The 28,000-nt window shown below is 40.6% G+C and overlaps 1 protein-coding gene and 1 non-coding gene across 2 annotated transcripts; both read right to left on the reverse strand.

Annotated features, from left to right (window-relative positions):
• On the reverse strand, positions 1 to 27,999 carry LOC139934564 (NEDD8-activating enzyme E1 regulatory subunit-like). Its single transcript, XM_071928835.1, has 14 exons — positions 27,929 to 27,999; positions 24,763 to 24,927; positions 21,281 to 21,383; positions 18,398 to 18,477; positions 16,917 to 17,026; positions 15,718 to 15,827; positions 15,136 to 15,198; positions 13,960 to 14,175; positions 12,691 to 12,824; positions 10,967 to 11,042; positions 9,558 to 9,684; positions 8,196 to 8,332; positions 3,165 to 3,235; positions 1 to 1,903 (listed from the first exon to the last, which is right to left on the reverse strand). The coding sequence occupies exons 1-14, from the start codon at positions 27,988 to 27,990 to the stop codon at positions 1,744 to 1,746; spliced, it is 1,614 nt and encodes a 537-aa protein (XP_071784936.1). The 5' UTR covers positions 27,991 to 27,999; the 3' UTR covers positions 1 to 1,743.
• Trnay-gua (transfer RNA tyrosine (anticodon GUA)) lies at positions 11,287 to 11,359 on the reverse strand. Its single transcript has one exon. It is a non-coding gene; the product is annotated as a tRNA-Tyr (tRNA).
• Position 28,000: the final 1 nt, after the last annotated feature.

The following is a 28,000-nucleotide window of genomic DNA, read 5'->3' on the forward strand; positions in this document are numbered from 1 at the left end:
TCCTGTTTGTAAGTGTACATACAACCTGGGAAAATTAGAGCATCCCACTACTAAAGTTTGCCTCAGAGCCTCACTTTAAAGTTCACAGGTTTTGCTTGGTGGTATCATACTGTTTATGAAAACTAATGCAATAAATATGTCCATTGGGGAAATCTGGGCTAATTTGCTCCGTAAACGTAATAGATAGTCATAGAAGAAACATGCCATTAAACACATACACTGAGGCCTATTGTGAGGGGTCCATTACAAACCAAAAAGGGGGAAAAAAGGGAAAAAAAACTGAGGAAAAAAAATCATCCTTTTGTTCGGCCAGGGTCATCCTACATGTTATCACTGTATAAAAGTAAAATCTACACGCTGTGTAGTGTTTTAGTTAACAAACATTTCCAAGGAACTGTGGGTCTTTCCCAGTGAAAGAAACCATGGTCATGAGGCTGGATCCAACTAGTCAACCACTATAGTCAACCAACGGTCGACCAGCCTGGATTTGAGTAAAAATGGTCAACCTTTAGTTAACCAAGGTGCACAATTTGAACTTGCTCAATGTATAAAATTGTTTTAAAGGCAGTGGACACTATTGGTAATTACTCAAAATAATTATTGCCATAAAACCTTTCTTGGTGACGAGTAATGGCGAGTATAGAGGTTGATGGTATAAAACATTGTGAGAAAGGGCTCCCTCTGAAGTGCCATAGTTTTTGAGAAAGAAGTAATTTTCAGCAAATTTGATTTTGAGACCTAAGATTCAGAACTTGAGGTCTCAAAATCAACCATCTAAACGCACACAACTTCGTTTGACAAGGGTTACAGTCTTTCAGTATTATCTTGCAAGTTCGACAACCGATTGAGCTCAAATTTTCACAGGTTTGTTATTTTATGCTTATGTTGAGATACACCAACTGTGAAGGCTAGTCTTTGACAATTACCAATAGTGTCCAGTGCCTTTAAGAGAAGTGTTGGCTCTGAGAGTGAGAAGAGTCAATGGTATTGCCTAGGAACTCTTTAGTGGTGGCAATCAATCAATCAATTAATCAAAGGTCATTTGTAGAGCGCCAACATCAAAAGTTTGTTCTAAGGCGCTGAGGCACAGTTGTAACGGTTAGCAAGCCTGCTGGAACAGGTGAGCTTTAAGGAGTGTCTTGAATTAGGTGAGTGAGCTGGCATTTCAGATCTGTGTAGGGAGCTGATTCCACATTTTGGGGCCATATACAGAGAATGATCTCTCTGCAAAAGTTGAACAGCGAGTTCTTGGCACAACAAAAAGGGAGCAAGAGCTAGACGAACGAAGATGTCTTTGTTGAGATCTCAATTTGAGCATGTTCATGAAATATTCAGGAGCTTGTTTCCCCTTGAAACCATTTCGAGATGGATCAGTTACATGGTAGATCATGTAAATAGACGCAAGTCAAAGAAGTGCTCGAAATGAATGGCTTGGGATACCATTTTTACTGGTAAATACCCATTAAAAACGAAAGTGTGTCATTTAGAAAATTTTGAAAATATGTGGTGGTCGGAAACAGAGGAAATATTTTCAGTGCTGGTTGGGGAATCCTTTAGTGTCGGTTGGGTTTTCCGGCACCGACCACTGTGGGCACGGGTGGGTTTTCCGGCACCAACCACTGTGGGCACGGGTGGGTTTTCCGGCACCGACCACTGTGGGCATGGGTGGGTTTTCCGGCACCGACCACTGTGGGCAGAACCGTGGTATGGTTTCAAACAGCGGTTTCAAACAGTTAAGGGATATCAGAGCTGGAACGTAGCCGAGGATGCAGTGATGGCATTGTAGATGTAAGTATTAGAAAACGGTACAAATTGATGCGTTATAATCTTGATCACTTCCTGTGCTGCTGCTCCACCAATGAATGCCGCTATGGAATGCAACTCGGCCGCTCCGTATCGACACCTAAATAAACGACATAACAATGAATAATCATAATAATAAAGAATTGTAATGCGCACATACCCTACTGCTGGGTGTTCAAGGCCCAGTAAAAAACAGAAACAAAACACAGACACAACAAAATTAGTCCTTGAAAACCTGAAACATAAGATAAGTTTTGAGAAGAGATTTGAATTTTTCAGTGGTACAAAGTCAAGATCTATGATTAAGTGGTAGAGAGTTCCAGATTCCTTGACGGAGTGTAAATTTGAAGTAGTTAAAACAATTTTATCTTCAAGTACGCGCTAATCCTCCAATCAGATTGGCAGAATGGAGTGGGATAAAAACCTATATTGCACGGCTAATATCACTACCTGCGTCTTGTGATGTTCTACCCGCGCCAAGTTTGCATGAAGATAAATACGTTATCACACGCGCACTCGTAAATACAGAAGTTACAGTGCGTCAAGCCTTGGTATGCCAGGCGCCTAGGGCGGCCAGCCACATTGACCTACATTATATGACCTTGGAGCACAGCCAGGGATCGTAAGTGTTTGACTTTTCCGGAGAGAGGAAACGAACATTGCAATTGTTTTTATAACTACTGAAGTATTTCTGATAATTTGTAATTTTCCTATAGACTCTTGACCGAATAAAAAGTCAAGAATCTATAGAAAAATAGTCCTGCATCCAACTTAATTTTTTTTAAACAAAGACAACCAGCACAAGAAACATGGATAAAAATAATAACCTTCATGTATACTTTTGAAAAGTCAACATGAAACTTGAAGGGATATGGTTGGGCAGGGAAAGAGATGGTTAGAGGCGGGGGGGGGGGGGGAGTGGGAAAGGCTGCACAACACTATAAGTGAGTTTATTGTCTTCTTGATAAGTCAAGGCCATGAAGGCCATGTGGTGTGAATGTAAAGATGTCTAGAAAATTAGCAAATTTAGAAATGGCCATGCGCCAAACAGTGCAATGTTTGGTCACTTATTACTCAAATTATACAGGTGTTTTTGTGGAGAATTTTCGAGATCGTTATCTCCAGCAATTTACTTTGTTACAAAATGCAGAGTTCTCTTGAACCCACGGGGGTCGGCATGGAATGAGAAGATACTGCGTTTTCATATATAACTCTATGCATAGAGTATGCTGTGCGTTATGCAGTGAAGTGCGCATTTTAGGCAACGCGGCGCTAATACACGTAAACCTAACTGCCCACCAACATGGTGAGCAAGGCATCAGTCCCCGCGTGTGACGCACGTGCAAGGGGTCAATACTTACATTTCATTGATGTGGTCATCCTTCAAGGTTAGATTGACTCCCCATTCATGTAGGATGTTATGCACACAGCTCTGATTGATAATCACAAAGAAATTCATCAATTGTAAATAAACACAAGCTAGAGTGGACTGTATGGGGTTTGCTTGGATATGTTGGTTTACAGTCATAGAGTTAAATGAACTAGAGGGCGCACTGGCCTACATGTAGATACGCAGCCTGGTCTGCGACCATTTTGTAAGTTGAAAAAACAGCATCGCACAGCGTTATCATAACACATACACCAACACGTACTTCATATTCAACCTTGCGGTCGCGTTGTGTTTGTGCTCCCAGCAAATAAATACAAGCTAGAGTGGACTGTATGGGGTTTGCTTGGAGAGGTTGGTTTACAGTCATAGAGTTTTAAGAACTAGAGGGCGCACTGGCCTACATGTAGATATGCCACCCGGTGTGCGACCATTTTGTAAGTTGAAAAGACAGCATCGCACAGCGGTATCATAACACATACACCAACACCATAGAGTTATATATAAGAACTAGAGGGCGCACGAGTGATGCTTCGTGCACAAACGCCACGGGACTGCAAGATGACAAGCGCGTCATTCTTCACGCGCGTTGAATATGAAAAACACGTTTGAGCTTTTTTTATTGAACGCTCACGCGATGCTGTTTGTTCAACTTACAAAATGGCCGCACAAACACACGCTGTGAGATGGCAGTTTTGTCAACTTAGAAAATGGCCGCCTTTGCGCATGCCAGGGCGCGTATATAGGCCAGTGCATCCTCTAGTTCTTATATATAACTCTTTGACCAACACGTACTTCATATTCAACCTTGTGGTCCCGTCTCGTTGTGCTCGTAGCAAATAAATACAAGCTAGAGTGGACTGTATGGGGTTTGCTTGGAGAGGTTGGTTTACAGTCATAGAGTTAAATGAACTAGAGGGCGCACTGGCCTACATGTAGATATGCAGCCTGGTCTGCGACCATTTTGTAAGTTGAAAAAACAGCATCGCACAGCGTTATCATAACACATACACCAACACGTACTTCATATTCAACCTTGCGGTCCCGTTGCGTTTGTGCTCGCAGCAAATAAATACAAGCTAGAGTGGACTGTACGGGGTTTGCTTGGAGAGGTTGGTTTACAGTCATAGAGTTATAGGAACTAGAGGGCGTACTGGCCTACATGTAGATACGCCGCCCAGTGTGCGACCATTTTGTAAGTTGAAAAACAGCATCGCACAGCGTTATCATAACACATACACCAACACGTACTTCATATTCAACCTTGCGGTCCCGTTGCGTTTGTGCTCGCAGCAAATAAATACAAGCTAGAGTGGACTGTACGGGGTTTGCTTGGAGAGGTTAGTTTACAGTCATAGAGTTATAGGAACTAGAGGGCGTACTGACCTACATGTAGATACGCCACCCGGTGTGCGACCATTTTGTAAGTTGAAAAGTCAGCATCGCACAGCGGTATCATAACACATACACCAACACCATAGAGTTATATATATGAACTAGAGGGCGCACGAGTGATGCTTCGTGCACAAACGCCACGGGACTGCAAGATGACAAGCGCGTCATTCTTCACGCGCGTTGAATATGAAATACATGTTTGAAGTTTTTTTTATTGAACGCTCACGCGATGCTGTTTGTTCAACTTACAAAATGGCCGCACAAACACACGCTGTGAGATGGCAGTTTTGTCAACTTAGAAAATGGCCGCCTTTGCGCATGCCGGGGCGCGTATATAGGCCAGTGCGTCCTCTAGTTCTTATATATAACTCTATGACCAACACGTACTTCATATTCAACCTTGTGGTCCCGTCTCGTTGTGCTCACAGCAAATAAATACAAGCTAGAGTGGACTGTACGGGGTCTGCTTGGAGAGGTTGGTTTACAGTCATAGAGTTAAATGAACTAGAGGGCGCACTGGCCTACATGTAGATACGCCGCCCGGTGTGCCCATTTTGAAAGTTGAAAAAACAGCATCGCACAGCGTTATCATAACACACACACCAACATTCAACCTTGCGGTCCTGTCTCGTTGTGCTCGCGGCACCACCAGTGCGCCCTCTAGTTCTTATATACAACTATATATGGTTTATAGTCATCGTATCCAGCAGGGCCCAATTTCATGAAGCTGTTAAGCAAAAAAAAACTGCTTAGGAATTGTAACCATGCTAAGCCAAACATGAGTGGGGCACCAGTCAAGACAGTGTAAACATGTTATTTTACTCCCCAGTTTATGGTTAAGGGCAATGGACACATTTGGTAATTGCCGAAGACCAGTATTCTCACTTGGTGTATCCTAACCACAGACATATAATACCTATATAGACCGACAGCACCTATGGAAATTAACGTCTCGGTAGTGTTATTTGAACAGCACCCAACTATACCCAAACCATGGGCAAAATCTGTGAAAATGCAAGTAAAAACACGTGTAAAGCAATGGGCGAGTGAAAGATGTCGATAGAAAGTTTGTGTTTTATCACCAAAAGGCTAGATACCTTTTGTGTCGTTACTCGTCTGCCGTTTCTCGTCTTTTTTTCTGAACTTTCTCCAAAACAATGAAAGTAGAAGGATTTTGTCCAGAAAATATGTTCGTCACGCACTTTCTGGCCAAAGTGCATGTCGGTGCGTGTTTTGTGCGGGCGTTGGTGACGTGTATCGCATAGACTTTCGTGCTACCAATACGCGATTGTTTGGTGTGCATTCGACGCGAGCGTACCCAACACGGCGGGCCAAAGTATGAACTTTTGTGTAACAGAGTGAGTCTAGACTGGATTTCCCGGAAAAAAGGTTGTAAAAACTACATTTTAATAGTTAAACCTCATTGCCCAACATTTGTAAACAGATATATGGAATATTTGTGAAGTGTTGTCTAAGATTTTAAGATTACAATCCAGCATCGGGTCAATAATAATAATAATAATAAGCTAGCATTTATATAGCGCCTTTTCCATAGGTTACAAAGCGCTTGGATATGTCCAACACAGATCAAAAGTCAAAATCAAAGACAAAACAAGTGAGTCTTTAGCAATTTCTTGAATGAATCAACTGAGCTTGCTTTTTTGCAGCTATCAGGAAGTGATTTCCACAGAGCTGGGCCTGCATTTGAGAAGGCTCGGTCTCCTGCACTAGTGCTTGTCCTATGCTCAGTGAGAAGGTTACGTGAGGAAGAACGCAGCATGCGTGATGGTTGATGTTGCTGAAGCCTTTCACAGATGTTTACTGGGTATTTCAGAATGTGTGCCTTGAAGATATGTAGACAGATTTTGAAGTCAACACAGCTTATTAACAGGTAACCAGTGGAGTTTCTTCAAGAGAGGGGTAGCACTATCACAACGACGCATCATGAAAACAGTACGTGCAACCTTATTCTGTAATTTCTGTAGGCGGGTCAGAGAACGTTTGGATATGCCATAAAGAAGGGAATTACAGTAATCTAATCTTGATAAAACTAGGGCTCGCACAACGGCATGACAGGTCTTCTGATCGATGTACCTTTGTATCTTCCCAATGTGTCAGAGATGGAAATTACCTATGCGGGTCACGTTGATGGTATGGGATTCCATGGTTAGTTTCTGATCAAAACTGACGCCAAGATTGCGCACTTTGGCTGATGGACGGATATGTGTGTTGTTGATTTCTAATCTCAAACTGCTTAGTCGAGTGAGGTTATGAGGAGAGGCAACAATGAGGAACTCTGTCTTTTCTTGGTTAAGCTTCAGCTTGTTAGTAAGCATCCAGGTATGAATGGACGTAAAACACTGTTTAAGTCTGAAAGCCGCACATTCAGCATCCAAAGGAATCTTAGGGTTGAAAGAGATGTAGATTTGAATGTCATCTGCATAAACAAGGTACTGCAGCCCATGATGACGGATGATATCTCCAATTGGTGCACAAACAATGAGAATGCTGTAGGCCCAATAACTGATCCCTGTGGGACACCATACTCGGATGACAGAATTTCAGATGTTGCATCGAGAACACGGACTTGGCTAGTTCTATGTGTCAAGAAGGAACGAAGCCACTGTAGAGCTATCCCAGTTACATGGAATCTTTGTTCAAGGCCGTGCAGCAGAATGCCATGGTCGATCTTGTCGAAAGCCGCAGATAGACCCAACATAAGGAGAAGTGTAGCTTCACCTCTATCTACAGCACGTAGGATGTCATCATGAACACTGAGTAATGCAGTCTCAGTGCTACGTCCTGCTCTGTAGGCTGACTGACAAGGATCCATAAGATTGAATTTGTCAAGGTGCTCCATTAATCTCACTAATACTATCTTCTCAAAATATTTTGAGATAGTTGGGATGTTGGACACAGGACGATAGCTCTGTAGCTCATCCTTATTCAAAGATTGCTTCTTCAGCACTGGTGTAATTATGGGATGAGAGAGGGCTTTCGGGAATACCCCTTGTAAAGAAGAAGTGTTGACAATCTCAGTTAGCTTGGGGATGATTGGTTGTAAGTGCCAATATCTCATGAAAATTTATAAAATATAACTCAGAAGTGCGGGCACTGCCTCAAGGTTATGCCAAAACGTGTACTAAAAGCAGCGGGTGGTGCGTTAACTTCCGCCCATGGTTTGAGAAAATCCAAAATTTCACTCTAGCACCCCCTGCTGTCGGTCTTTAGGTATTATATGTCTGTGATCCTAATGTAAGCAAAAAAAATAACAAACCTGTGAAAATTTGGGCTCAATTGGTCATCAAATTTGCAAGAGAAAAATGAAAGAAAAAACACCCTTGTTGCATTACTTGGTGTGCTTTCAGATGCATAATTAAAGACTTCATATTCAGCTGAAGTCTTTTATTATTTGAGTAAGAAATAACCTCTTTCACAAAAACTAAGTTACTTCAGAGGGAGCCGTTTCTCACAATGTTTGACACTATCAACAGCTCTCTTTTGGTTGTTTCCAAGTAATTTTTATGCTAACAATTATTTGGAGTATTTACCAATAGTGTCCACTGCCTTTCAGCAACTCTATGACACAGAGCCTACAATGTGTTCTGACCTTTAGTTTGTATGTATCTGCTTCTACTTGGTCGTCATAGCTCCCGGGGTACCGATTATACTGATTGTAGAAACGATCGGCGGCACGCAGCAGGACGTAGAAGACCACTTCGCTGTCTGGATTCTCAAGATGAAGTGCTGCAACAGGTGGGGGACACGATTCCCAAGTTTTATTTTTAAGTTATATCAAAGTCAGAAAAAAACAAACATCCGTCACTTTTCTTGGCGCCAGGCATACATGGGCGTTGATTTATGCGCAGTGCAATCGATACATGCCAGAACTCTACATGTACATGTAAACAAATTAGTATGTGCACGTTCGCACAACCATTGAGTGTCGCATGCAATTTTATTCTTTCCGAAGTGGAACCTACAGTCTTCCCCAAAACTTAATTTCAAGAATATTTTACAGGTTTTCAACATTGTACGCATTTCGAACAAAAAGGACATTAATCAAAAGCAGTGGCTGTGTAATAAAGGACCTTTCCTTTATAGCTCGGTCCTGTATTGCCCAGCCATTCCCCCTGCTAGTTTTAAATAAGAGAATCAATGTGTGGTGAAGAGGTTTTCAACTAGTGGTTTAAACCCGCGCCGAGGCCTGGTTCTTGATAATTTTACTGAGACGAAGTCAAGGTAAATTATCAAGAACCAGGCCTCGGCAGATTTAAACCCACTAGTTGAAGACCGATTCAACACACTTTGATTCCCATTCATAAATACCTTGTCGGTCAAAAAACATCAACACTTTTTGGTCAAAAGGTAAAATAAATGCAAAAATTATAATTGTTCAATGATTTCTTTCAACACAACACCCCTTCAGCTATAAAATGGTTAGGCCCTCGGCCCGATCGGGTAAACAACTCCTTATAAGGGAATGATGTGGGCGTATCGCGTGATGTGGCACAACTGTCCCGGCCGTTGCTCTCGACCAATAGGAATGAAAAAATTGTCTTATATGCACATGTGCAAGCGTGCGTGTCACGCCCATGTTATAACACTTTTTACTGGTGTTATATCATCCGTTCAAACAACCCCTCGTGATGCCCTCTCGACCAATCAGAATGGATAAACTATCTTAGGTATTCATGAATGGCTGTTTCAGACCCTGTTGCCACTCTATATTATTCCCTTATTAAAATATAACTCTTTAGTTGCTTATTGAAAATACAGATTTTGACCAAGAACCTATAAACCTGACAATTCTAAAAAGATGTGATGGTATTTTTTGTACAACAAACCATTTTCTATGAAGAGTTCAATTTCATCCCCTTTCGTTAGTGTGCAAGTTTTTTTACATTTTCAGAAAGCGTTTAGGTAAAAAACAAGTTATGACAAAGAAAAATGCTACCAAATTTTAGCTCACCAATATCTGAGGCACTGCTTGTATCTCTATTGTACTCTTCTGCCAATGACCGGCACCGGACTACTCTCAGAAACTGTGAATTCTTGCAGAATAACTTGATCTCCGAGTCTGGTATACTGTCTGGTGTCTGCACAGAAGAGTAACAAATAATAATTCATTGCAGGATTTCAAGAATAGTTCAGTAAGGCAAGTCAAGAGTACGCAGCACAAGTTTGAGGCATACTTGTGCCCATTATTGTATTCTACTTTTAAAATATCTTTCAAACCATATGCATTTGATAACAAACGGTTTAAACCGCTTTTCATAGACCAACTCGTCCTATCCAAGGCAACATGTCCCTTTAAAAGTTTTTGTTAACCCTTTCAATACCACATTATTTATTGCAAGCGCCCAACAGGATACCGTAATTTTTGAAAAAGGTCACAATGCTGTGTACCCTATTTTTTCACACTGAAAAAAAATATAAGCAATTTGCGATGTGTACTGGTTTCAATCTTGATTTTTTGTGTGAGAAGACATTATCTTCTTTTTGTTTACTTTGTGCATGCAATTTGTAGCATATATAACGACCTTTCCTAAAAAAAAATTACTTCTGCTTTTATCCGGGATTTCTGTCTCACGAAAAACTACAAGATTTTCAATCTATCTTCCTCAAGAAAAGTTTGTAGAAACCTCTCAGAAAAATATAACCTGTTTGGTTATAAGCTTCTATTTCCATTTGTGCTAAACATCGGTGCCTATTTTGCTAAAAAATCTTATCCGTTTTGAAAGAGTTTAGCCACTCCATCAATTCGACCAGCACGAGTTGGTCAAGGCCTGCCCACCATGCACGCCCAAGCCCACGGCATTGAACGGGTGACGCGCTCGCTCCAGCTAGCTACCGTTGGTATTTAGTCCGGCTTTGACATCATCTGATTGCATGTCTGGCGACGAAATACCATGATTTGCTGCCAAATGTTCACTAGATTCTTTGTCAGGACTTTCCAAGTCTTTTTGTAGAGTCACTATAGGCAAACATATTGGCCAAACCCTTTGTGCAATGAGCAGCCATGATGGTGATTTTTGTCGAAAAATAACACAACAAAAAAACGTGAAATCTTGAAGTGTACTTTTCTCAGAAAATCGTAATGGCGACCCCCTATACACAATACACACCATTGCAATGCTTGGTAAACAAGCTACCCATCTATATAAAGCCTAACAACAGAGGGCGTCGAACAAAATAAGAACAGACTCTCAAAGGCAAGTTTTCTTGACATTGGGACGGAGCGACTACATGATGCACGGTCGAGTTTTCACGACAATGGTAAGGAAGCGCTTGCATTGCGCGGTCGAGTGAACTCGCCAATGGTATTGAAAGGGTTAACTTCAGTCAAGTGTGAACAAGGCAAACAGGGCACCGACTCACCTTCCCTAGGGAGACCAGGATCTGGTTCACTCTGGATGTCACAGCCGATATATCAATCTTGGCTTGCTCTATGTACCTGCAATGAAAAGAATAATGCATACTGACAAGAAAATAACATACAGGCTGTAAAAAATGTGATAACTATAGCCCGGGGTACACTGTCCAGTGAAAAACTGGTGTAAGGCAGCAAACACCACTAAAAATTCTGTGCACCATTTGACCATTTAAAACTGGTTATGATCACTTAAGTTATTAATATAAACCACAAGGGAAACTGACTGGGTAAATTTGTAAATGATTTTTGGGGTTGAACAAAGAATTGACTAGAGTGGGATTCGAACCAACGACCTCTGGATTTACGTGCCGGCGCTCTACCAACTGAGCTATCTAGCCCTATATTGGCGGTGTCCCTATTTTGGCTTCTGACTGGCACCCCGAACAAAGATATTAAAAAAATAGGGACACCGCCAATATAAGGCTAGAAAGCTCAGTTGGTAGAGCGCCGGCACGTTAATCTGGAGGTCGTTGGTTCGAATCCCACTCTAGTCAATTCTTTGTTCAACCCCAAAAATCATTTACAAATTTACTCAGTCAGTTTCCCTTGTGGTTTATATTGATATCTGAAACAAAAAGTTGCATCCCCTTAAGGTGATCCCCTAGCTGCCGCTTCCCAGGTTGTATCGTAATTTGCGTGTGATCCCTGACTACACGGCAGTTAACGGTTGTATGGCTTCTGACTGGCACCCCCGAACAAAGATATTGACAAAATAGGGACACCGCCAATGTAGGGCTAGATAGCTCAGTTGGTAGAGCGCCAGCACGTTAATCCGGAGGTCGTTGGTTCGAATCCAACTCTAGTCAATTCTTTGTTCAACCCCAAAAATCGGTCACTAAAGTTAAAGATACATTTATGAAAACAATAATAATATAGAAATAACTAGTTCTTATCAATGCGCTTTATATTAGTGCCCTGGTCATTATGACAACCAATGTTATTCCTTTAATCTTTCTCAGCTCTCGAGGAGTAAACAGCCCCAGCTGCTGTGCGCTCAAAAGGGCTTTTTCAAACATAATATCAACCTCTACCCTCGCAGGTACCCATTTATACCCGAGTGAAGAGAAGCAATCATAGTAAAGTATTGTGGTCAAGGACGCAAGTGTCATGGCCGGGATTCGAACCCACACTCTGATGACGTAACCACCAGAACTTGAATTTGACGCTTTTCACCACAACACTCTAAAATACATGATCAAAATCTGAGCTACTTAAACTTCCTGAGGGCAAGTTTAAGACAGTGGACACTATTGGTAATTGTCAAAGACCAGTCTTGTCACTTGGTGTATCTCAACATATGCATAAAATAACAACCTGTGAAAATTTGAGCTCAATCGGTCATCAGAGTTGCCAGATAACTATGAAAGAAAGAAAAAACACCATTGTCACACGAAGTTGTGTGCTTTCATATACTTGATTTCGAGACCCCAAATTCTAATTCGTGGAAAGTTACTTCTTTCTCAAAAACTACGTCATTTCAGAGGGAGCCGTTTCTCACAATATTTTATACTATCAACCTTTCCCCATTACTCTTAACCAAGTAAGGTTTTATGCTGATAATTATTTTGAGTAATTACCAATAGTGTCCACTGCCTTTAAAATGCTTTACTTGCCCATTGAGCTACTTGACAAAAAGCTTAGGCGCAAGGCCTGATAAGGTTTAACTCACACATTTTGGAGTTGGATATATCGTTTTGAGTCGGCAGTCATGTCGGGAATGGAACCTCGTAATGGTAGCTTTCCACATCCTTCATTCTCCACAAACTGCTTGACTGCTTGAGCTATCACCCAGAAGGAGCAACTCTGCACAATAAGAAGTCCACAATAGATATTTAATATGCATAGGGGACAAAGAATGTGCATTTTGATACTACCCATATACACAGATGTGTGTTATTAGCACTGTATACTCGGTACTTTCTGTGAAAAAAAATCACAGGCATATTACTCGGGTGGGATTCAAACCCACGACCCTTGCAATTCTAGAAAAGTGTCATACCAACTAGACTACCAAGAATGCTCGCTGGCTTGAAAGTGTCCAATGGCTTTAAGGGAGAATTCGTTTACATGATGCAAATAGTGATCAAAATAATAATAATAACAAATTCTTAAATATAGCGCGATTTACAATAACAATCTCAATGCCCTTAACGTTAGTACTCTGAAGTAGATTTCACAAAGAGTTAAGACTTGTCTTATCTCAAGTTAGGACGAGTATCTCAAGTTAGGACGAGGACGATTTACTCCTCCTAACTTAGGACTAGCCATAGGTTTTTAATATCTCCTAGGAGTGGTCCTAACTCTTGGTGAAACCGACCCCTGGTCACTTGGCCAATAACTTCCCTTTAATCTTTCCTAGGCTGGGGAGTATTCAACAGTGGCCACCCTAGCGCTACAAAGGCTCCACATACCTTGCAGGAAAAATACTGTGTGCTTTAATACGCCCCCAGGGTTGTGATAAAGCGCTGTATAAGAACCAAATATTATGATTCTTATTAGGGTAGGAAAAGTGTAAGGTGTTCGATACAGCATTTGAAACCTATGTGTTCTTAAATGCCCTGGACACTTTCGGTGACAGTATTGTCCAAAGGCCCACACTTCGTGTATCGTAACTTATATATAAAATACCAAACTTGTGAAAATTTAGGCTCAATCGGTCATCGGAGTAGGGAGAAAATAACGGGAAAACCCACCCGTGTTTCCGCACGTTTCGCCGTGTCATGACATGATTTTAAAATAAATCCGTAATTCTTGATATCGAGAAGTGATAATTGTTTTAACGTTTTCTCAAGAAGTAAAGCATTTCATGGAACAATATTTCAAGAAGAAGTCTTTCACCATTACCTTCTGTAAACCCTGTAAGTTATTTGTAAATCTGTGAACTTTTAATTTTGTTTACTGTTCCGAAATGGCTTTAACACTCTGTGAAAATCATCACCTCTGACGTCAAGTTCACACACGCAGGATCATTGAATATTTCCTGGACTTCACTGGGGATTCTCGTTGGCACGACGGAGGCGTTGATACTCTTTGCCGCCTCCTCAAAGTTCTCTTCGATTTCTGGGACGCCGTTCTCGTTGACGAGAACACCACTCCGAATCATTTGACGAAGGCTCTCTTTCTCCTTATATGTCTTGGGAATGTTTCCTCCATGCTGGGGGAAAAGAACATCACATTTTAATAAAAGCACAAAATTAATTAAATTGGTTCGTTGGGTGCAGTTTAAGTGAATTTTCTTACGTTGACAATGGATAATTTTGTCACCTATATATTGATCATTATAGGGCATTTAAGAACACAAAGGTTTCAAATGCTGTATCGAACACCTTACACTTTTCCTACCCTAATAAGAATCATAATATTTGGTTCTTATACAGCGCTTTATCACAACCCTGGGGGCGTATTAAAGCACACAGTATTTTTCCTGCAAGGTATGTGGAGCTACGATTTGAAGTGAGAGACCTATTCCTTTAAAGCACCATGTAATGGTTAACAAGGTGCTGTGGCGCAATATGCAGCCAATTAAACCAGGAACACCTGGGCAACCCCTTCTGTTTTCGACATAAAGTGCACTGGTTCTTTAACGTGCATTACACAACACATGGGCCAACGGCTTTACGTCCCATCCGAAGGATGAAGCAATGCATTGCAATGGTTAAGTGTCTTGCTTAAGGACACAAGTGTCACCACCGGGACTTGAACCCACACTGTGCTGAACAGACACACTCGAGTTTGAATTCGGTGCTCTTAACCACTCCTAGTGTTATTTCAAAACCTTTGTGCGTATTCCACGTTACAGGGCATACTGCGCTAATACAGCTAGTCAGGAACTACTCTAGTAAAATAGTTCCGTCTGAAGAAGTCAAGAAAATAGCATTTGAAGATTCACAACGATCTAACTAAATATCTGAGCCCAATTTCATAGAGCTGCTTAGGCATGAAAAGTAGCTAAGCACAACAAAATTTAGCTTACCAGAACAAGGCCACCAGCCAAAGTACCATGTCTCATTTACAATTTATGACTGGTATCCTGCAAATGTTTGCTTAGCAGAAAAGTGTTGAGCATATTTTTTTACTTAAGCAACACTATGAAAAATGGCCCTGGTGCTTTTACCTCTGCTTTCCACTTCTCCAAGAATTTGTAGTCAATAACTAGGTAGGGTGTGTGCATATGTTCCTGGAAGATGAAAATGACAAGAGTGAGTATGGAAAATATTTTCAATACATTGTTTGACTCATTTCTCAAAAACTACAGCACCTCAGCAAGTGATGTTTTAAGAGAAAAGCTTACTACCATCATTATCTTCAAACTGTTAAAGTTTACTGTAAATCTGTGGACATTGTGTTTTGTGTCCAACAAAAAGTACCCGAACCTTTTATAACCCCCTTGAAGGCGGAAGGCGGCTATGGCCGCTATTCTATTCCGGAATGCTGTGGACTGAGTATGTGGTAAGCCGTGGAATGCAGTCTGTGGCTGGTACAGCTGTGGGCAAACAAAGGCTGCTATGCAGTCATGCATGTAAGCCGGGTATTGAGGCCTGATAATACCGGTGTTAAGGGGTTAAAACAAAAATTGGTAATTGTTTGATGGAAGAAAAAAAACAGAAATCAGACTAAAGTAGGAAGAATATCATGTCATCAACAAGCACTGGAGTAAATCCCCAAGTCCTCCGAGGTAAAGTTATCGGCCACCCACCTGCTTTGTCATTTGGCTTAGGTCCAAAGAATCCACAAAGTGCACAAGGCCCGGAAACGGACAATCCAATCTCAAATCATCCCTGGCGTTGTCAGGGTGAGACTCAATCACTGCCATCAGAAAAGAAAAAAAAATCCAGAAATAATATTAATAGCAATAACGAAAGTGGCTTATTTTTAATAGCACACATATCCGTCACTCGGTGACGCTCCAGGCACTTTAATAAATATTCCTGCAAAGTATGTGGGACTACGTTTGCATAGCACCATGTAATGGTTTACGAGGTGCTGTGGCAGAATATGCTGTCAATCAAACCAGGGGCGGACTTCACAAAGAGTTAAGACTTGTCTTATCTCGGGTTAGGACGAGTTACTTGTCCTAACTTAGGACCAGCCATACGTTTTTAATATCTTCTAGGACTAGTCCCAAGTTAGGACAAGTCCCAACTCTGTGTGATATCGACCCCAGGAACACCGCGGCGAACCCCTTCTATTTCTAAGTGCACTGGGTGTTTTTTTTTTTTTGTGTTACACAACACAAGGGACCAACAGCTTTAACAATGCATTGTTTATTTGTATCTTTATTCGGGGTTCGAATCCCACCCGAGTAACATGCCTGTAAGTATTTTTTCACAGGACTCGGGAAAGTACTGAGTATACAATGCTATATAACACACATCGGTGTATGGGTGAAAACCAAAATTAATATTCTTTATCCCCGATGCAAATTTAACATCTATTATATCGTTGCAGTACCCGCTGCCAAAACATAGGATTCGAACTGCCTCTAGCTGCCGGGCAACCTCGGTAGTCTAGTTGGTAAGACACTGCTCTAGAATTGCAAGGGTCGTGGGTTCAAATCCCACCCGAGTAACATGCCTGTGATATTTTTTCACAGGACTCGGGAAAATACGGAGAGATAGTGCTAACACACATCGGTGTATGGGTGAAAACCAAAACTAATATTCTTTATCCCCAATGCAAATTTAACATCTCTTATATCTTTATTCAAATCAAATGTCAACTTTTGTAAAGCACTCCCGTCTTTATGGGGGCGCTGAAAAATAATGCCTGTACATATCTATATACATGTATGTGGGGTGTCATGGCCGAGCAAATAAGAGCAACGAACTCAAGCTCTGGTATTTCTGTACAGCAGAGTGTGGGTTTGAATCCCACTCATGACACTTGTGTCCTTACCTGTATGCTCTTTGACGACTAGTCGCATGTAACCAATGAAGCCATAACTTCTGCAAACCAGCAGTGGGATACCACTGCTCCACAGTGTTGCTGCTAAATCAAGTAAGGTTCTGTAAACAATTTTTTGGGCAAACAATTATCATTGTTATTATTTGTTTTATGCAGGTTGCCAGACACACAAGGCCAGGGCCCAATTTCATAGAGCTGCTAAGCACAAAAATGTGCTTAGCATGTAATTTCTTCCTTGGTAAAAACAGGATTACCAACCAAACTTCAATTTGTTGCATATTCCTTGTTACTGGTTTTCAGCTGTTGTTTGCTTATCCTGAAAATTTTGTTGAAATTTGGTTGCTAATCCTGTTTTTATCAAGGAAGAAATTTCATGCTAAGCAAATTTGTGTGCTTAGCAGCTCTATGAAATTGGGCCCTGAAGGCCACTTCAAGGTGTGCACAACAAACTAACTTTTTTCCCAGGGGGGCCATTGCCACTTACTGGGGCTGAAATAGGGTTACCCCCTTTACAGTCCATACGAATATAGGCTTGTGTATCCATCAGCAGCATGGCTGGTAGAGCATTAAGCACTGCCTCCAATGAAGCCATAACTTCTGCAAACCAGCAGTGGGATACCACTGCTCCACAGTGTGGAGCAGTGGTATCCCACTGCTCCACACATCTATTCTTCACAACTTTACGAAGCAATCATGGTTTTTAAGTGTCTTGCTTGAGGGCACAAGTGTCACAACCAGGACTCGAACCCACACTCTGCTAATCAAAAACACCAGAGTTTGAATCCAGTGCTTCTAACCACTGGGCCAAAAAAGAAAAAATTGCAGGGAAACTGACTGTGCAAATTAAGTACTTTTGGATTAAACAAACAAAAAATCTGTGCCAGCATCAAGCAGATTCCACAGGTTAGCTGTGAATTTCTGCTTGTGGGAGAGCAAACTCACAAGGAATTCTTAGCTCAAATCAGCTTTTTTTTTTAATTTTTTTTTTTTATGCAAGTCGCCAGACACACAAGGCCTGAAGGCTACTTCAAGGTGTGGGCTACAATTATTTTTGTCTAGAGGCCGTTGCCACCTACTCCTAGGGCTGAAACAGGGTTACCCCTTTTACAGTCCATACTAAGGTATAGGCTTGGGTATCTTCAATTCGAAGCCTAGCCGGTAGAGCAGAAAGCACTACCTCCTCAATTTTATGTAGCAAGTGTCACGACCAGGATTCGAACCCACACTCTGCTGATTAAACAGCAGAGCTTGAATCCGGTGCTCTTAACCACTCGGCCATGACACGCTACATGTAGCTCTTGCTCAGTAAAGCCAAGATTGGTGAAATCTTTTAGCATCTTTTCAGCATACATCTATTCTTATCTACATTATTGACAGAAACTATTTTCTTCAAATTTTAAATTTTTGAAATTAATCCCCCCCCCCAAAAAAAACACCCCACATTAATTAATAAATCCAAAATAAAGACATACCTTTCAACCAGGTCTGTTGCTACAACTAAATTGAACGATTCAAAGAATTGCGGATTATTTTCTAGAAGCTGTTCTGGACTCTGAAATAAAAAATAAACATCAATATTTAATATTTTTTTCATAATGAACAATAACCCAATACAACGACAGATGGGTATAAGAGGGGAGGAAAAAGCATGAGTGAGGCTTAAGGCGTCAGTGTTCCAAAGGCTCTAGGCGCCAGTGTTTCATATGCTCTAGGCGCCAGTGTTCCATAGGCTCTAGGTGCCAGTGTTCTGTAGGCTCTAGGTGCCAGTGTTCTGTAGGCTCTAGGTGCCAGTGTTCCATAGGCTCTAGGTTTCAGTGTTCCATATGCTTAAGGCATCTTCTTTGAAATATGGACCATTTTACAACCTCAAATGTCATTTTTCAAAAAATTATTTAAAAAATGTAGAGTCTGCAGCAGTGAAACCTGTGGTTATATATATTTAATTCAAAACTAGCTTAAGTAAATCACAAGGAACATTCATTGTTTACTATAATGAGGTCCAACAGATGTACTTTCAAATAAAATCAGTAAAAACTCAACAAAACACCAAACACAGAAAATATTAGCCTGACAGAGGAGGGCATAAGGTTGACAGAAAAACAAAGCAAATATTGTCTGTAATTATTTTTTTTCTGGCACAAGACTACTGTAATTTCGCTGATTATTGCAGCCTCTCCTACCTAATATCTATCAAAAATAAAAACTTTGTCAAGCGTCCACATTTTTTTTTTAGGTAAAAAACGTCAGTTTCGAACGTAATTTTTGACAGATTTGCATGACGTTCCAGAAAATAGACGGACTTTATTGCAAAATGACGTTCCAGAATGTATTACCTTCGCGCAATCCACATCAAACGTACCTGAACGGAAGTTGATTTAGTTTCCAAAAACTAGCGTTCTGAAGAAAGTATTTCCGTTGTAAATCATCTGAAAGACGTTTTGGTTTTTCGTCTGGAGCTGTCCGATGGATTGTCGAACGGCAGTAAATGCCGACGTTATTTTCTTGACAGAATTATTTTGCCCGAGTATAAGATCGCGCAGAAAAACATGTGCTGATCGCGCGTTCCGTAAAAACACTGAGGGTGCCTGACTACAAGCAGACATTTGAGGGGCTACGTCTCGTGTCAAAGGTCAACTTACAGGCCGATCAGAAAATTCATGAACGTCGCGCGGAAGTAAATGACAGACAAGGAAAAATTACATCGCTGGAGATTTGAAAAACTGATTATATCGCAGCAATCATTGTCACAAAATAACCATTATTTAAACGTGTTTTCTTTGTATTTTTTTTGAACTTATTGAATGTCTTAAAAATTGGTTAACTCACGTGTTTCTTTTTTTTTTAATTGTCGGACTTTGATTGTCTTTTGCTGTTAAATTATTTGTCAACGTCCCCCACCACCTGCGCATTCAAAAGTTAAATAAGTGCCCTGCAAATATGAAGTTTTGATCATTTAAATACCTCAATTATCTAACAGGTTGTTGAGGTCTGTCAAAAATGCTGATGTCAGGGACTCAAAATCTTCTACCTTGATTTATTTGAAAGGCCTGGGCTGTCAAAATTGTGTATAATATCTTGCTAGGTACACCTCTTAGTTTATTACAATGTATAAATAAACAAAATAGCTTTCACTTATGAAAATATCAGGGTCCGAATTTCAGACTTACAAATGGTCCACATAATAAAGAAGATGCCTTTAGGCGCCAGTGTTCTATAGGCTCTAGGCGCCAGTGTTCCATAGGCTCTAGGCACCAGTGTTCCATAGGCTCTAGGTGACAGTGTTCCATTTGCTCTAGGCACCAGTGTTCCATAGGCTCTCTTGGTGACAGTGTTCCATAGGCTCTACGCACCAGTGTTCCATAGGCTCTAGGTGCCAGTGTTCCATAGACTCTAGGTGACAGTGTTCCATAGGCTCGAAGCGCCAGTGTTCCATAGGCTCTAGGTGACAGTGTTCCATTTGCTCTAGGCACCAGTGTTCCATAGGCTCTAGGCACCAGTGTTCCATAGGCTCTAGGCACCAGTGTTCCATAGGCTCTTGGTGACAGTGTTCCATAGGCTCTACGCACCAGTGTTCCATAGGCTCTAGGTGCCAGTGTTCCATAGGCTCTAGGTGACAGTGTTCCATAGGCTCGAGGCGCCAGTGTTCCATAGGCTCTAGGTGACAGTGTTCCATTTGCTCTAGGCACCAGTGTTCCATAGGCTCTAGGCACCAGTGTTCCATAGGCTCTTGGTGACAGTGTTCCATAGGCTCTAGGCACCAGTGTTCCATAGGCTCTAGGTGCCAGTGTTCCATAGGCTCTTGGCACCAGTGTTCCATAGGCTCTTGGCACCAGTGTTTAACCAGTGTTATACTATCAACCTCTCCCCATTACTCGTAATCAAGAAAGGTTTTATGATAATAATTATTTTGAGTAATTACCAATAGCATCCACTGCCTTTAAGGAACATTACAGAATTGGTAAAAAACAAAAATCGTCCAAGATCACAGATTTACATAAAACTTGCACGGTCTAATGATGACAATAGTAGAAAACATCCCTTGAAAAGAATTCTGTCTGAAATGTCATAGTTGATGAAAAATAAAAAATAAAACAAAATTCCGATTGGAATTTATTGCTCAGTGACCATTTTATTAATTTTGTTTTTTGAATCGATGTCATGCAAAATGTTCAATTATTTTTTAAACTATTTTCTTGCAACCCAGATGGCTGACTGATCTCAAACTTCAACAGGTTTGTCAGTTAAATGTTTATGGTGGATTACATGTGCTTACACCATTGTACACTGCCAGCAACTGTTTTGTAAACAAAAACCAATTCAGTAATGTTCCACTAACTTAATTTTTAAAAACCAACCTCTTCCACAAAGTCCCCCCGGACATCGCTGTTGAGCTCCAGGAGAAACTCTGTCGTCGCCTGTGCTCTGGATTTGCCGATGCTGTCTTTATCCAGGAAAAAGCTGGGGAAAGAAAATGATTTCTGAAATGTTATTCATACGTGACTTTAACAACTCAGTTACTCAGTTTACATCATTCCACGGTATTTAACAATGTAATTAAAAGTATCAAAGAAAAAACATGTTTTTGAGCAAATCACTGTTTCTAGCCTTGTAAGATAAACACTGTTACATGACCTTACATGTAGTTTTTGTACTTTCTAGTGGTACAACAAGGCCCTATCAATCATACACCAATCCAGGCAGTTCTTTCACTGGTAGTATTACACGTAAGTAAAGTATTTTTGGGGATGAACGAAGACAAATACTAAAGAGCGACTTGTGACCTCGGGATTAAAATTTCGGCACTCAATTACCTGTGAGCCTCAAGCCCTTTGTTTGTGAGTGCCGTAGCTGAAACCAGTCAACCTGTTACGGTTGTATAGCAAGGGATCACACCCAACTTTACAAATACGACCTGGGAAGCGAAAGCTTCTGTGTTCAATTAAAGGCAGTGGACACTATTGGTAATTACTCAAAATAATTATCAGCATAAAACCTCACTTGCTAACCAGTAATGGGGAGAGGTTGATAGTATAAAACATTGTGAGAAACGGCTCCCTCTGAAGTGACGTAGTTTTCGAGAAAGAAGTAATTTTCCACGAATTTGATTTCGAGACCTCAAGTTTAGAATTTGAGGTCTCGAAATCAAGCATCTAAAAGCACACAACTTCGTGTGATAAGGGTGTTTTTTCTTTCATAGTTATCTCGCAACTCCGACGACCAATCAAGCTCAAATTTTCACAGGCTTGTTATTTTATGCATATGTTGAGGTACATCAAGAGAGAAGACTTGTGTTTGACAATTACCAATAGTGTCTATTGTCTTTAATCTATTCCGTTGCTTACATGCCCCTGGTCATTGCCTTGATGTCCCATGACTTTGAAGTGTACAAATTTATATATCCCTCATACAGATGACCTTAGCAAAACTGCTGTGCCCTTAAAGAATGAAGTATCACCCCTGAATCCACCATAAGAGTTCCGCACGTAATCAACATTTCAGGACCAATGTCCAAATCATATTCAGGGCTTGAATTTTACACGGCCTATTTTACACTGGCTGAACCACAGGCCCTCTGATTAATAAAAGCTTACTGATTAAAACAAGTGATGTTAAAGTGTTGTCCTTGAGTCTGGTTAACAATTTTAAATTACAAATTTTGACGTGTCTGTTTTTGTTTTCATTTTGCATTGGTTTTTATGGCACCCAGCCCGGGGTGGATAAATGTGACCCGCTCTGTGAAAATGAGTCAGATGTAGGCAATTTGAGGAATTGAGTTATATGCATGGCTGGAAAAAACACATCAGCAGAAGAAGTTTGGTATATGTCTAAGCTTTGTGGTGTATCGCGTTGCTGAGTTACTCCCGTTTGAAATTAGCCACTACACCATTTTTTATGAAAAACAAAGTTAAATGATATTTTAAACTCCCATTGTGTGCAAAAGGATACAATTAGACATAAGTATGATCACAAAATTGTTGTATTCATAGCTTTAATGCCTAAAAGTAAGTGTTCTAAAGGTTAACCATGCAACTAAAGATCTTAAAAAGAAAAGAAAAGCAGATTTTCTTTTTATTCTATTACTTTTCCACATTAAACTGTCCAAAACTTAGTGGAACTAAGGCCTTGGTGCCCTTCAAAATTTGGCCTGCTCCAAGGCCAAAGTGGCCTTGCCCTAAAAAAATTGTAATTCCAGGCCTGCAATATTCAAGGAACACATTGCCTTGGATCGGTCGAGTTGGTCCTTGAAAAGCGTCCTGTAACAGTTTTTTATAAAATCGGTATGGTAAGAAAGATGTCGTAAAAGTAGATTACAATGATCTACACGTAGATAGCCCTCGAAATTGCGTTGTTTTCTTTTTACCTCCTCCAGTAACACGTTTGGCCATTTGATGGAGTCAAATTTTTGACTCCCATAAATGACCGACCATGTTAGTTCGCGACGTATAAAGAAAAGCGCGCAATTTTGAGTGATACTAGTGTGGATAATTATATTCTACTTTGTAAACATCTTTCTAACCATATGCATTTCATAACAAACGGTTTCAAACGCTTTTTATAGACCAACTCGTCCGATCCAAGGCAATGTGTTCCTTGAATATTAGGGCAAGGCCACTTTGGCCTTGGAGCAGGCCAAATTTTGAAGGGCACCAAGGCCAGTAGAAAGGGCACCAAGGCCAAAACAGTGAGAATAAACAAGGCATCAAGAACCTCTGGTAAACCCATTTAAACAGTTCACTTGAATAAGGATATTGATAATCAAATCTCAATAAGGATTTTGATAAATCATATCTTATTCATCATGTTCATGAGCAAACTACCATTTAGTTTAAAAATAATATTTTGTATTATTTAAAAATATAGAAATACTTACCCCCCCCCCAAACAAAAAGAAATTAATAAAGCAGCAGCTTTAAAATCAGTTAAATTTGACCAGTTTGTAACATGAAGAAGGATATTGATAAATCAAACCTTAATCATCATAAGCAAACTTGACCTGATTGGCATTACAATGAATTGATTAACTTTTATTTAAGGCCTACTAAAAAAAACAATCCTTAATTGCCCAAAAAAGAAGTCAAGTTTCTTGCATTTTGCAGCAGAGCTTTCGTACTTGCCCTTTCAGAACCCTTCAAACGCTCTTTTCGCGGCATTATTCTATTAATATTATGAAGTTATATAGTTTTGACCTAAAGGGTTTTTGCAAGCGATAGTATTAACTAAAACAGTTTTTCAGATCACGTGGTGTAACAATGCCACCAGGAAAGGGCGGTCGAAAAACAACAGCGCCCGCTGTCGTTTCAATGTTTCATGTAATAGAAGGGTCCCCTGTGAAAATGGGACGTCAGATGTTCGGGCTAATCGCATGTACATGTGTACGTGTTTGCACACCGGATGTCACGATGAGAATAACAAGTTGCGTTACTTATTGTTTGTACGATGATGACTCTTGACCTGATTGCATTGGATTATATTTTTTTACACTTCACAAGCGAAGTTTCGTTGGCGGATACTAAACACGTAAATATTTTATTTTTTTTTAAGAAAAAAAAATGGCTCGACGGCCAAAAGGAAAAAAGGGCACAGAAATTATGGCAGTGAAAGGCGGAAATTTTTGAAGGGCATCACGGCCAGTTGGAAGGGCATCGACGGCCATGGCCATCGTGACCGCCGTGTAATTCCAGGCCTGATATTGCATTGGGCAACATGTGACTCATTTTCACAGAGTGGGTCACATAATGCGCATTACAAGTCTTTATCATAATAATATAAGACCAAGAAGAAAAGAAAAGACAAAACCTTAATGTGTCCAGCTGCACATCATCCGTCTAATACTCACTTGTTCCCAACATCTTCACCTTTGACCTTGTTACCATCGACGACAGAGAAGGAACCAATTCCTGGTAGGATGATATTTTTAAGGATCTCCGTCCCCGTGGCCGTAGCATTGATGAGACACACTTGAGCTGATTCCAGGGCAGCTTGGCCGTGATCTCCCCATAGTCTGAGAAAAATGAAAAAACACTATGAAGGCCAGGTCACACACAGGCCTCGATAACGAGAACGAAAACGAAAATGTTATCGCTGCAGTGTGACTCAGCCTTTAAGCACAGTAAATGAAGTCAAAAGTTTCTAAGAAAAAAAAGTGATAACAACAGAGCATAGTTTTCAGGAGAGCTACATAGTATTCAACTACATGTTAGTAGGATACGGTACAAGCTAAAATAATTGTTGTCTCCTGAAACAATCAAACATTGTTTTTGTGACATTGACAATAAAAAAACTACACTCAGCATGGACCATAGACTCAATAACTGGGCGCTGTACTCCTTTTTTATCGAAATTTTGTCACTATCAGTCGTACTAACGCCCCAGCCAAAGCCGTGCTTGGGTTTAAGACAGCAATATTCCATGACTGCCTCACAAAAAATGCCCCAAAATGACGAAAATACCCAACGAATTACCTTCAAAACAGCCTCCTGGCCTCTACTATGTTTAAAGCCATTATACACTTTCGGTAAACAGTATTGTCCAAGTCCCACACTTCGTGTATCACAACTTATATATAAAATAACAATCCTGTGGAAATTTAGGCTCAATCGGACATCGGAGTCGGGAGAAAATAACGGGAAAACCCACTCCTGTTTTCGCGCGTTTCGCCGTGTCATGACATGTGTTTATAACAAATCCGTAATTCTCGTTAACGAGAATTTATATTGTTTTACCGTTTGCTCAAAAAGTAAAGCATTTCATGAACTAATATTTCAAGAGAAGTCTTTCACCATTACCTTCTGTAAACCCTGTAAATTATTTGTAAATCTGTGAACTTTTTTTTTTTTTTCTGTACCGAAAGGGTCCAATGGCATTAAGATGCAACACCAGGCACGAAATTATAATGACGCTTTTGTCAGACATTCCGCTGGACCATCCATCACATCGCGAGCTAGAGCTATCTTATTAATAGACGGGTGCCTGCCCGACCGAAGATCATTTAGCACTCAGGGTGGCTCGGCCCCGTGGTTGCTTTGACAATAATTTTATTGTGGTTTTTTTAGTACAAGCTCACGGCTTCAGACGAGAGGAGGGAGCCAATTCTAAGCTTGCCGCTGATTGGCTGCTGTTTATAAAACAAAAAACATTGGCTGTTTTATCTTCAAACCTCGTTCGTAAGTTTAATGTAAATCTGTGGACATTGTGTTTTGACTACTCTACGAAAAGTACCCAAACCCTTTAACATTAAGGGAATCAATGTGTGGTGAAGAGGTTTTCAACTAGTGGTTTAAACCCGCCGAGGCCTGGTTCTTGATAATTTTACTGAGACAAACCCATTAATAAATACCCTTTCGGTAAAAAAACATCAACACTTTTTGGTTAAAAAGTAAAATAAATGCAAAAATTATAATTGTCAATGATTTCTTTCAACAGAACACCCGTCCAGCTATGAAATGGTACGGCCCTCGGGTAAACAACTCCTTATAAGGAGATTGCTTTGCGCGTCGCGCGTATCGCGTGATGTGGCACAACTGTTCCAGCCGTTGCTCTCAACCAATAGGAATGAAGAAACTGTCTTGTAAGCACAGGTGCAAGCTTGCGTGTCACGCCCATGTTTCAACACTTTTTACTGGTGTTATATCATCGGTTTAAAGACAGTGGACACTATTGGTAATTGTCAAAGACCAGTCTTCTCACTTAGTGTATCTCAACATATGCATAAAATAACAAACCTGTGAAAATTTGAGCTCGATTGGTCGTCGGAGTTGCGAGATAACTGTGAAAGAAAAAAACACCCTCGTCACACGAAGTTGTGTGCTTTCAGATGCTTGATTTCGAGACCTCAAATTCTAAACTTGAGGTCTCGAAATCAAATTTTGTGGAAAATTACTTCTTTCTCGAAAACTACGTCACTTCAGAGGGAGCCGTTTCTCACAATGTTTTATACTATCAACCTCTCCCCAGTCCTCATTACCAAGTAAGGTTTTTATGCTGATAATTATTTTGAGTAATTACCAATAACAATAGTGTCCACTGCCTTTAAACACCACCACGTGATGCCCTCTCGACCAATCAGAATGGATAAACTGTCATTTATTATTCATAAATACCCCAGACAGTTTCTCGACTCCTATTGGTGGAGACGCGTCACGTGGGGGTGTTTAAATGGTTGATAATGACCAGTGTTTATGACCGGCTGGCTTCCACCTGTCCGCGCGCAAGACTATCACGCGGAACGCGCAATTCATAGCTATGTAACAGCGCGTAATCTATTTCTAAGCGCGCGTTCGTAATCTATTTCTAAGCGCGCGCACGTTATCTATTTTTAATTAAGCATGTGCGCGCATACACACAACCACGCGCAACATACTCACCACAAAGTTTTTGAAAAAAATATCACAAACCTCAAATTTTTCAACTGTTTAAGTGTCTGTAATTGTATTTTTTAACGTTTTTTAACAAAAAGGGCATTTATGAATGGGAAAAAAAAAGAGTAGTGAAAAAGGGTCGTTGTCGTGCGATTAATCACATGAATTCGACCCTGCCAGCTTTAAACGCCCGTGTACGAACTCGTCGTTACGTTACCCTTTTAAGTTTTATTCCCTTAAATCACCAATTGTTCACAAACAAGTGAGCGGTCTGGCGGTTGAGCATGTCGAGTGACAAAGATCACGCGGTGTTTCAAGTTTACGCCCGACCTACTCCTGAGCGAATTCAAAATCATGCAAGGAAACACATAGTTTCCACGGTAGAAAAAAGAGTGAGCTTGCGCGTATTAGAAGAAAGTACCGACTTCAAAGCTTGCGCCCAACAAACAATATTGCATGATGATGATATGCACTCGCGTGCGCGACTGTCCCTAAACTTTTCCTTTTGTTGGTTGGGTGCGAATTTCAGGGTTTTGTAATGCAAGTTCAAAGTTGAGAAGAACACAGACGAGATTCCCTGTAAAAAGTTTATTTTCTTCCACATTTTCCAAAGCTACATGTCTGTTTAATTTTAATAATAATTACCTCAGCTGTCTGTCGTATTTCTTCTCCTTGTCGACTATCGGACTTCCCCTGGGCGCAGCCATGTTGTTGAAT

Source organism: Asterias amurensis, chromosome 3 (genome assembly GCF_032118995.1).
Source record: "Asterias amurensis chromosome 3, ASM3211899v1".
NCBI lineage: Eukaryota > Metazoa > Echinodermata > Asteroidea > Forcipulatida > Asteriidae > Asterias > Asterias amurensis.